At 39.1% G+C, this 11,578-nt stretch overlaps 1 protein-coding gene across 9 annotated transcripts in view; it reads left to right on the top strand.

The window, feature by feature from the left end:
• Positions 1-6: 6 nt before the first annotated feature.
• The window catches only part of Spata6 (spermatogenesis associated 6), an 83,042-nt gene continuing 71,470 nt past the window's right edge, over positions 7-11,578 (top strand). For 8 of the 9 annotated variants that reach the window (XR_777514.2, XM_010610276.2, XM_010610274.3 and 5 more), the window contains exon 1: positions 7-148. Coding sequence is in view for 7 of the 9 variants with exons in the window: in XM_010610276.2 (XP_010608578.1) it covers positions 98-148 (51 nt within the window). In the remaining 2 variants the exon portion in view is untranslated. Of the gene's footprint in view, positions 149-2,068; positions 2,141-11,578 lie in introns of all 9 variants that reach the window. The other variant, XM_033767559.1, reaches the window with a different exon arrangement.

Raw genomic sequence — 11,578 nt, 5'->3', positions numbered from 1 at the left:
CCACCTCGCCTCCTCCCCGTCCCTGTCCCGCCCTGCGATTCCCCGCCTCTCTCGGGACCGTGGCCGGGGTCCCTCCCCGCCGCCCCTCCTCGCGCGGATGCCGAAGGTAAAGGCGCTGCAATGCGCCCTGGCGCTGGAGATCCGCTCTGTGAGTATAGGTCGGCTCCGAGAGCCCTGGATTTCTTACAACTTTCTTCACCCTCCGGGTGGTGCCTGGGGTCTCTGACTTCAGAGCACCTCAGTCCTCTGCCACCTCAAAGTCGTGAACGCCTTCCCACTACGACGGCGCAGAGGCCTGCCCCCCAGCTCAGCTCTCCTAGCTGCAGCCCAGCTTCTAGTTTTGGTGCTTTCAAGTTATTTCCAAGCCATTGCCGAGTTCCTCTCTCGCCTCCCAACTTTTCTGTGAGCGAGGACGATGGCGTTCTCTCTTCTTCTGTTCTCTCAGAGAGTTGCTGCCCCAGCCCCTCTCTGGGTGATGAGTGTGTGGATTTCCTCTTGCAGGCTCTAAGCACACCCTTTCAAACCAGTTTGCAAAGTTCCGCTTAGTGAAGTGATGTACAGTAATTCAGTTTTCACCCCCAGCAACTGAAATGTACTCTGGCGCGCAGTACATCGCCATTTCCCCCAGGGCCTCCTAGGAGAAACCCAACTCTTCAGAAATCACTTCAGGCACCTGTGTCCCCAACCCTCCCTACTAAAAGAAGGATCCCCACTCTCCCTTCTCGTCATTCTGGGAAAGGCTCCCTCAGCATTTAGAGGGAAACACCTCATTCTCCAAACTCCCAAAGCCACCCACTCTCCAGACTTGTTTAAGAGGACTCTTGGCCCAGCTTCCTGTGGAAATTCAGCTGAGGCTGGGACCTCTCTAGGATATGAGAAAACCATCTGCCTGGATGCTTGCAGAAGATCTTTCCAAGAGGCTTTGAACTGCTTCCCCACAATTCTTTAGACAATCCTCTTTTTTTTCCTCTTCAGACCTAAGCTCCAGCTTGCCTCTTCTAGAGGAAATCCCCTCCGGAGCCTCTTTGACCCCCAGTGTAATCCTGCAGGTTCAGAACTGTAAACAGTTTGGAACCAGAACTCCTGATTCCATCCCCTTCCTCTCTGACTCCTCTGGTCTCAGCCTTCTCAAGAGGGTGCTCTTACATATTGTCTGCGTGGCAGTCCCAAGGAGCCTTCTGCGGAGTTCACTTCCTGTGCACCCTACTTAGCCCAGGCTTACAGCATCCTTCTCTTTCCTGGCTAGCCTTTCTCACTCTGAGTGGAACTGTTGCAACACCGAACCTAAACCTACAAGGAAGTCACAAAATTGTTTTAGGTTTCCATGAAAAAGGATGGGGCCACGGTATGAGGCAAAGATGGAGAAACAAGCTTCTGCCACTCTGATTTCTGTTTCAAGTCTGCAGACATTTTAGCCAGACAACTCCATAGCCCTAGCTTTATATCTTTGCATTCCAAACTGCCTTTTTTAGCAACTTTATGTAAAAGAAGATTATTTTAGCAAAAGAATGCATGAGATCCTACAGGCCTGTCCAAGGGCAGTTAGTAAAACTCCAAGTTCAGTAGTACTGTTATTGGCTTCTTTCTCCCTTTTGTAACCAATGGGGTTTGGGGTTTAGCAGCCTGTTAAGTGTAAGGCTGACAGGCTGGCTGCTGCTTCCCTTCTGTTGCCAATACAAACTGGCTAAAAGGAAGTATTCTGCTGGAACTAGTTATGCTCTGAATCAGAGAAACACATTTTATTCCTCTGTACTACCTTAGCCTCAGTATTGCTTACGCTGCAGAAAATCAATAACTGCAATGGAGCTTTGTTATTCATCAAAGCTAAACCGAAGTCTGCAGGTGGGAATATTCAGGTTTTCTGGTAGACATTTGAATCACAGAATTTTATCATTCTAAGAAATCCCGAAGTCATTGTATTTGATACTTTTTACAAATGAGAAAATTGATGTGTGCCATATCCAAATTATTAATCGAAGGTTGCACAACTACTTTGGGGGTGGGTCTGCAACAAGATGCTAAAATATGCTGAGTTTTAAAACCCCCTTTAAATGTCTCTGATACTCAGGAGAGAAAAAAGAGGCCACCAGCAACTGTACAAGTTGAATGTCACCATTGATTTGGCTTTAACTGAATAGAGGTATTATGAAGACATTTTTAATAACATTTCAATTTTAATTTTTTTATTTTAATTTATTTTTTACCTTTTCATGACATGAAGATCAAAACTGTTTAAAATGATATACTCAAAAAAGTTTCACTTCTTCAGGCTACATCTCTTCAAACCTGTTTCTTACTAAACTCATCTAGTACAGGTAACCATTTTCATTTGTTATAATATAAACATATACATATACAGACCTCTTTCACATACACACCACTTTTTTGTTTCTTTTTACACAATACAGTTCCATACCTTGCTCTTTTTTCTTTCTTTACTATAACTGGAGAAATCTTTTCTTCCTGATTTTTTAAATGAAAATTTTCAAATAGAATAGCTAGAAGAATTGGGTCAGGGGATATTTGTATCCTATGCCTTATGTATATTAATTTGATTTATCTGTATATGTTTGCTTATGTATAAAATATTTTTACTGAAAACTTGAAACTAAAATAGTGAGTCTATTCCTGAGTATTTCAACATTCTTCTTCCAAAATAAAGCTATTCTTCATAACCAAATGCCATTATCACACCTAAATTAGTGATGATCTTAATATCTAGTCCAATTCTGATTTACCCAGGTGTAACAGAATGACCCTTATAGATAATTTTTTGATGTAAGATCTAACCAAGGTTTACATGGTAAATTTGATCATTAGAATTTTGGGGTTTTGTAGTTCATTTTAATATAAAAGAATTCTATTTTTTTTCATTTCCATCATTGCCCCCCTTTGGATTTTGATAAATTCATACATTCATGTCATCATTACCCAGATCAAGACTTACAATGCTGCTGAAGCTCCACAAAACTCCTTTGTGCCCCTTTCAAGTCCTATACAAAAGGAAATGCTTTTCTAGTTTTTATTGCTATAGATTAGTTTGCCAGTATTTGGACTTCATATTATCTGTACTATTTTGTATCTGGGTTCTTTTGCTCAGCATGTTTTTGAGATTCAGACATGATGTGTATTTTGATGGCTTATTCTGTCATTTAAGTTTGTGGAGTAGTGTTCCCTTACATGTGCATACCACATCATGTTTACCTATCATCACCTTTTAAAATTTTATTGACAAACACATTCACAGAATGTAAAGTGCTGTGTGATAAATGTGTACCATGTGTAATCACTAAGTCCCATAATTCACATAAAATCACATAATTCGCAATTGTAGGATAATTCACACATATATTATATAACATGCTTTTGTGGTAAAAACATTTAAGGTCTATCTCGGATATTCTAGTATACAATACATTATTATGAACTATAATCACCATGCTGTATGTTACATCTCCGGAACTTATCATCCTTACTGAAGCGTGGTACCCTTTAACCAACATCTCTGCATTCCCCACCCTGCTCTCTCTCCTCTAGCAACCCTGATATTAATCTACGGTATTTGGAGCTTGATTTTTTTTATTCTACTTAAACATGAGATCATGCAATATTTGTCTTTTGGGGCCTGGCTTAACATAACGTCCTCCAAGATCATGCGTATTATTACAAATAACAAGATTTTAGTATTTTTTAAGGTTTAATAGTATTCCAGCCTCAAAATGTACAGCTTGTTATATTTAAAAAACTCAGCTCATTCTTTGATGGAGACAGGTTGAGTCCGTATCTAGACTTTTGGGAATAATGCTGCAGTGGACATGGGAAGAACGCTTCCACACACTGACTTCCCTGCATTTGGCTATGTACCCAGAAGTAGGATTATAAGATTATTATGGTTCTAATACAAGGATTTCTTTCTCTTCACCTTCTTGCCAACCAATACATTAGTTCCTGGGTTCAGGATGTTTTTATTTGCGAAGAGTTTGATCTGCCAACAGAAGCATTTAGCAAAATCTTGTTTTTGTTCGCAAACCCTGCATCAGGTGACAAACATAAATACAGCTATCTTCCCCACACAAACAAAAAGAAGGCCATCATTTCCAAAATCGTAGAACAAATTAAATTTGTGAACCGATGCAGCACTACCATCTTTTGTCTTTTTGATAGTAGCCATTCTGTATGTGTGGTGATATCTTAATACGGTTTTGATTTGTATTTACCTAGAGATGGGGGCAACTTTTCCAAATACCTGTTGGCCATTTGTAAGTCTTTTGAGAAATGTCTATTCAGATTCTTTGTCCATTTTAAAAATCAGTTTTTTTGTTTGTTTGGTTGTTTTCTTGCTATTGAGTTGTTTTCGTCCATATACATTTTGAGTATTAACCCCTCATCAGATACATGGTTAGCTAATTTTTTTCCATTCCATAGGATATCTCCTTACTCTTTTGATTTCTTCATTTACTGTTTAGTTTGGTGTCATTCATTGCCTGCTTGATGGCATTAGAGTTATTTCTGCAGTGTGATTGTTATAGATAAAACTATAATGCACATTCATTCTTTTTTATAGGGAGACACTACTTTTTGAAGAGACTGGGTTTAAATATAGAATATCATATGTTATGTTACTGCCTGATTGTTTTTTACTGTTGTCGTGAAATTTAATTTTTTGCCAACTTCTATAAATTGGAAACTAAATGTTTTGTCTCTCCTTGACTATTGAAAGTGGCATCGTATTCTACTCTCTCTTTTACATGTTTATTTTTCTGTTGTAATCTTGTATTACTAGTGGCAATCTCATAAATGTAATACTGTGACAGTAAGAGAGAAAAATCCTAGCAAACATGAAAGATTTGGATATATCACACATTTTATGTTCCCATCAAAACTATAGTATAGGACTTGAGAGAAAATATATTGCTAGGAGGAAAGTGTGGCTTTTTTCAGTGAATCTTTGGGGAATTGTTTTGAACATCCATCAGAGATCTATAGTTTTCAACACTTACACTTTTTATATTTGAAATATCTTCAATAGAAAGTATCTTTCTACCTTCTCTCTATTTTATCCACTTTTTTGTGTTATTTAGTACAATATTTAAATCTTCATGAAATTATTTGGAGAAGAAAGAAGGAAGAAACTGGAGTAAGGACCATGTCTATTCAATGAAACTGGCCAATTGTTTTTACCGTGTAGTGTAGTTTGGGGTTAATTGTGTATAATTCCCAGTTTTTCTTCTCACTTAACTTCATTCACCTAACTCATATTAATGATATCGTTAGGGAAAACAGAGCTACTTCCTTTTCAGTCGCTACTCATCTGAACTCTTGACTATCTTTGAGGTTCTTTTCCAGTTTCTGTGGAATTGTATCTGTCTTGGTCCTGTTACCATTGCTGATAAATTTATCTGGAACATAAATTTGTAAAAACTTGCATTTTAAAATACTTCACCCTTACCGAAAATAGTATACTGAATCTGTGTGCCCCCCTTTAACAAATGATGTGTTCACATTTGCTGTAGATAGTTGTTTTTAAGAAATAAAATGTAGGCGAGGCCTTCTTTGTATTTCTTACTTACCTTATTTTCTCCTCTCCCTTTCTTAAGTTAAGGTAAGCCGTATCCTGAAGTTGAAATGTTATGTTTTCATTAGAGTTTTTGTAATTTTACTACATATTGAAAGGGGTCTCAAGCCCCCTTTGGGTGCCCCTTACCCAATTATGCCACTCATGCACCGAGAGGTCCAGCAGGAGATCTTTATTGTAGGGAGGCGAGCGGGTGGCAGGAAAGCACAGAGAGCAAGAGAGAGGAGGAGGAAGAAGCAGAAGGAGAGAGAAGAACAAAGAAAGGAAGGTCCTTTTATCAGTTTGGGGGTGGGCTATTGCTTATTTATGAGGAGTGAGCTACTTTTAACCTATCACAGGCCAGATTGCTTTTATGGGCCCAGTCCTGCAGACACAGGTTTCAACTTCTCTGGACCACTGTGGCCTTGGGGGGTGAGGGAAACCAGAGATAAGGGCATGAGGTCATTTTAGAAGCCAAGATGTACCAGGAGAATGCAGCCTGTGAGGCGGCGTCACAGCATACTTTAACATGATCAATTCCCTAGCACATATCTGTGTATGTTTGTTTATATGTCACTTATCCAATTGTTTCATTCATTTAAAAAAGTTTACACAGTACCATGCTATATGTATCTTTCTGCTTTTCTGCTTCTGTTTTTTAGATTTGTCAGTGTTGATTCTTACAGATTCATTTCCTTAATTATTATATAATGGTGTTTATTTATATGGCAGTTATTTAATTTTTGTTCCCACATGGATTTTTAAGTATTAGTAGTTTCTACCTTTTTATTTTACATTTTTCCAATGAATACGTTTATACATATCTTCTAGTATCCATGTGTTAGTTGTTCTCCAGGATGGGTACAATGTTCTAAGAAGCATTTCACATATATTGGGATGTTTTTGTCATGGTGCTTGGGGTGGTTCAACTGGAATGAATTGTATGAGACCCTTTTTGACTTGATTTTTCACAGAATATAGTAGCACCTCCTTAGATAGCTTCTAAAACCCCTAGTGGATGCTGAAACTGTAGCTATTATAAAACTCTACAACTGAGTGACTCTTCCATATTAACTAAACGTGAATTTCTTTTTCCTTTTCCACTGTTTCATGGATGGAAGATTCATTTTTATCATATATTTTAGCAACCTCACCATAATAATGTTTTAATCTTGTAAGTCGGGAACTTTCTTCTTTTCACTCAAAGGAAGTACTTTATGGCTTCTCTCTGGTATATTTGAATTACCAGCATCATTACTCCTGAACTTTTGGACATCATTAAGTAAAACAGCAGTTATTTGAACATGAGTATGGCTGTACCTTAACAGTCAGTCTGATAACCCAGGTGGCTGTGAAGTGACTAGGTGGATAGTGTATACAGTGTGGGTTCTCTGGACAGAGGGATGAGTCATGTTCCAAGCTGGAGATGTGGCAATGTGGCATGGGATTTAAAACTTATGAATTATTTCTGGAATTTTTCATTTAATAGTTTTTCACTGGTTGACCATGGTTAACTGAAACTATAAAAAGTGAAATCACAAATGGGGGGACTACTATATGTAGATGAAAAACTTGTTTATATGGTTAGAGACAAATAATGTTATTTAACAATGATCTAGCCCTGCTTTGTGTGTAAACACAAGACCTTGCGGGGGGGGGGAAAGGCATTAAAATACAATGAAATTTTTAGAAATTTCCATATAAATTGAAGAAGAAATGTACTCTGTTTTATTTGGAACTTTGCTAAGAGTTTATCTTTCGGAAAATCTTGGCATGAGTGGCAGTGCACTTGGCTGTTTTTCTTGCAAGCAAGATGTACAAATAGCTATGCCACCCAGAGTTCTGTCCACTGTGAACATTTCCCTTCACCACTGCCTTTCAGGGATGTCCCAGAAAGGGGATATAATGTTGCAGCTGTTCACTTTTAGGTGATGCTGCATATTATGCAGAATCATCTGTAGATCAGGCCCTAGTCTTCTTTTCCTCTTTTAACCCAGAGGGTACTTGCCATGAGGCCATAGGTGCATGCCAGGAGTAAATATCATGGGCATTCTGGGCCAGTTCTTGATGTAACTTGTATCTTCCATACCTGCTTGGGCCTGATCACATATATACTGCTTCCATTTGATGGTGGACTGTTGTATCTATGACTTGGTGAGTCAGATGGTAGCCAGTTGATGATGGGCAGTTTAGGTTTCATGGTAACCTGTTGTCCCAGTGTTGTGTTCAGTTTCCACTGAAACCCACTAGCAGGTCAAGAACTGTTTTTCAGAGGGAGAATAATTGAGGACAGATGATGGTGGCCCTTGCTCTAAAAGTTCAAGGGCTTCTGCTGTGATTTATCTATGGAAGCCTGCCAGAAACTCCAAACAGCCTCTCTATCTGCTGCTGATACCTCAAGTACCATTGGATGATGGATCATATGGCCCAAGTGGCAAAGCAACCTGCTAGCAGTCTAGGCCTGCTGCAGATCCTCCTCTTGTCCTGGGATCCACTCAAAACTAGCTTTCCAAGTCACTTGGTAAATGGGCCAGAGTAACACACTCAGGGGATGAATGTGTTGCCACCAGAATCCAAATAGGCCCATTAGGTTTTGTGTCTATTTTTTGGTTGTAGGCGGGGCCAGATGCAACAACTCATTTTTCACCTTAGAAAGGATATCTCTGCACACCCTATTCTGGTAGATCGCTAGAAATTTTACCTAAATAGAGGACTCTTGAATTTCAGTTGTATATATTTCCTGTCCTCTGACACACAAATTTATTATCAACAAGACCAGAGTGGTTGTTACCTCATGCTTAATTGGCCTGATCAGCATAATGGCATCAATGTAATGGACCGGTGTGATACCTCATGGAAGAGAAAGGTGATCAAGATCCTTGTGAAATAAGTTTTGACATACGGCTGGAGTAGGACATAACCCTGAGGGAGGAGAGTGAAGGTACATTGCTGACCTTGGCAGCTGAAAGCAAATTGCTTCTGGTGAGGTATGGAGAAAAAGGCATTTGCCAAATCATTAACTAAATTGCAGCTATCAGGAGATTTGTCATTCTGCTCAAGCAAGGAAACCACATCTGTTACAGCCACCATAATTGGAGTCACTACTTGATTAAGCTTACTTGAATCCACCTTCATTCTCCAAGATCCATCTGTCTACACAGGACAAATAGAGTTAAATGGGAATATGGTAGAAACTGCATCTTTCAAGTCTTTGATGGTGTCACTAATCCTGCAGTCCCTCCAGGGATGTGATATTGTCCTTGATTTACTATTTTGTAGAAGCAATTCTTATGGCTTCTTTTTGGCCTTTCCTACCATAATACTCCTGACTCCATCATTAGGGAACTATTTGGGGGTTGTGCCAAGTACTAAGTATATCTATCCCAATTATACCTTCTGGAACTCATGAAATGCCTTAGTTACTTCCTTCATCACCCAGACGCAATGCCCTATACCCACAATTTGAAGGATGAGAGGTTTATTTAGGCTCATGTTTTTACCTCATGGTCTGTTGGCCCCCAGGCAGAAAGGTCATGGTGGAAAGGTCTGTCAGAGAAAAGTTGCTCATGTCATGGTGGCCAGAAAGCAGAGAAAGAAGGGAGGAGTCAGTGGCAAGAATATAGTACCCTTCTAGGTCACATCTCCAGTATACACACCTCCAGCCACCCAAAAACAAGTCAGCTATAGTACCCGCAAATCACCTTCCAAAAGCCCCATCTTTGGACATGTGAAACTGTTGGAGGAACTTTCTTGATTTAAACCATAATAGGAAATGACCTCAGGATGGATTTGGGGACCTAGTGGACCCAGTGTGAGTTGGACCTTGGCTAAAACTTCATTGATCACATGACATTCATAGGCCTCTGCTCTTACTGGAGGACCACAATGATGTTTTGGGTCTCTTCGAGTCAGCAATGGTCCAGAAGCAATGTCCATTTGTCCCCTAAATTTCTGGTCATTCCTTTTCTCCAGTATATGGTTACCCTGGTAAAAGGCTGTAAGTCCCTTTGGGAAAGGATGAGGGAAAGATTGATAGTATAACTTTTTGGTAGTGTACCAGTGTCCTTCCTCAAGAGACCCCAGCCTCCTTCATTCAAGGGATTCTGGGTCTGTACAATGGCTAAAGTTTCAGAATTGATTGAGGGGCTGTGGTTCTCTGTTACTGTGGTTTCAGGTAGATTTTGTTCATTTCGTAAAAAGGTAGTAAGTTTCCTATCTGTTTCACTTCTGGAAACACCACAACTAATTAGCCAACTCCATAAGCCAGACCACTGCTTTGCCTTCCACACTTAAAATTAATTCCAACACTTGTCTTATAAAAAGTTTTGCTTATAAAAATTATAAAATTCAAAAAGTTTATTGTGAATGTAGGCTACCTTCTCAAGGGTCATATTCTGAACAGTTTATTTAAGATCCTTTTAAATTCTGAGCCTGGTTATAGGGCTAAAAGCAAAACTTAGTCCTGAGGAATATTGTTGGTATTTTGCTTGGTAACCACATCAGGAAAGGTCATTACTCTTTGCTCAGGCAGAAGGGGGAAGGCCACCACCATAGTTCGTAGGGTGGGGATTTCTCTGCCATTCAGTGTGGGTATTGGCTTTCCCTTGGCAAAATAATCTAATAAAATTTAGGAGTTCAGTAGCCTCAGCCTCATCAAGTTGCTCCTAAACATTTCCAACCTAGTTTATAGGATCTCATTCTTTCCAATCAGCACCTGATTTAACTGCAAATACCCTTTTAGTGTGAATATTAAACTTGCACTGTAATTCAGTTAATCACATTACCAGGACTTATGTTTGATCTTTGGCAACTTAAGCCTTATGGATAAAGTAGAAAAGATCTTGCTTCTGGACATACTTTGAAGCCTTTCGATTGTTTGTGTATGTAGGGGCTGGGAATTTGAATTTTTGAGCTCATTATTTTCCTTTATTACCTTGTCCAGCGATGCTAAGAGCCTTGTCAGCATCACTGTATTTCTTACTCTTTCAAAAATGTTAAGAAATACTGAGTAGAGGCACTAAATCCCTCACATCTCATAAGTAGTGAATTAGGATAATCAGGTGGGTCTATGTGGACTATTAGTACTCTCTGCATCATCAGAAGGAGAGGTCATGGCAACTTTAGGTCTCATCAATTTTGGGAGCCAACTCCAGGAACCGCTAAACAAATTGATTAGAGAATTTCATCCTCACAATTATTTTTCACTACCAAAATCAATTTTAGTTAGGGTTCTCTAGAGGAACAGAGTTGAAAGAGAATATATGTATAATTATGAAAGGGAATTTATTAGGTAGGGTTACTGGACTAAAATAGAAGAATCCACAGGGTCATCTGTGCACTGGAGAGCCAGAGAGTCCAGTAGTTGCTTGGTCCGAGAAGGAGGAAGCTGCAGAACCAGAGGTAAAGGATGCAGTGCTAGTCTAAGGCTGAGGATCTAGAAGCTCACTGGAGAATTGCTGGTCTGAGTGCACTGAAAGGCTAAAGAAGCTGGGTACCAGTGTCCAAAGGTGATGGCAGCAAAGACATACCTACTCAAGGCGAGTAGCACTTTGAAAATGCAGACTTCCACTCCCTATTTTACTATTTTTTGATAGTGGCTGCATGATTGCCTCTTTTTTTGAGAGCAAGTTATGACAATTCCAATTTCTTCTTTTTGTTAATCTTTTTAATACAACTATGCAAATAGGTATGAAGAGATTATGGCTTTGATTTGAACTCTCCTTAATGACAAATGATGTTGAAAATATTTTCATCCACTTACTGACCATTTGCTTATATTCTTTGGGGAGATACTTGTCTGATTTTTCTTTGTTTTGAGGCTTTGTAGTGAATATTTGTTTACGGTTTTTATGTCATCTTGATATATATGTCTTATATATGTTTATAATTGTTATGTAATTTTAAACTGTCCTGTTTGTCTCTAGTAATGTTTTAATACCTTTTTCTGATACAAGTATAGTTTTTGGAACTCTATTTGGGTTATAGCTTGAGATATATAAAAAATAAATAAATATATATAAATAT

Source organism: Fukomys damarensis, unplaced genomic scaffold (genome assembly GCF_012274545.1).
Source record: "Fukomys damarensis isolate Sample0158 unplaced genomic scaffold, DMR_v1.0_HiC HiC_scaffold_23, whole genome shotgun sequence".
NCBI classification, from domain to species: Eukaryota; Metazoa; Chordata; class Mammalia; order Rodentia; family Bathyergidae; genus Fukomys; species Fukomys damarensis.
The sequence above is the reverse complement of the archived record's forward strand: the minus strand, read 5'-3'. Positions and strand labels throughout refer to the sequence as shown.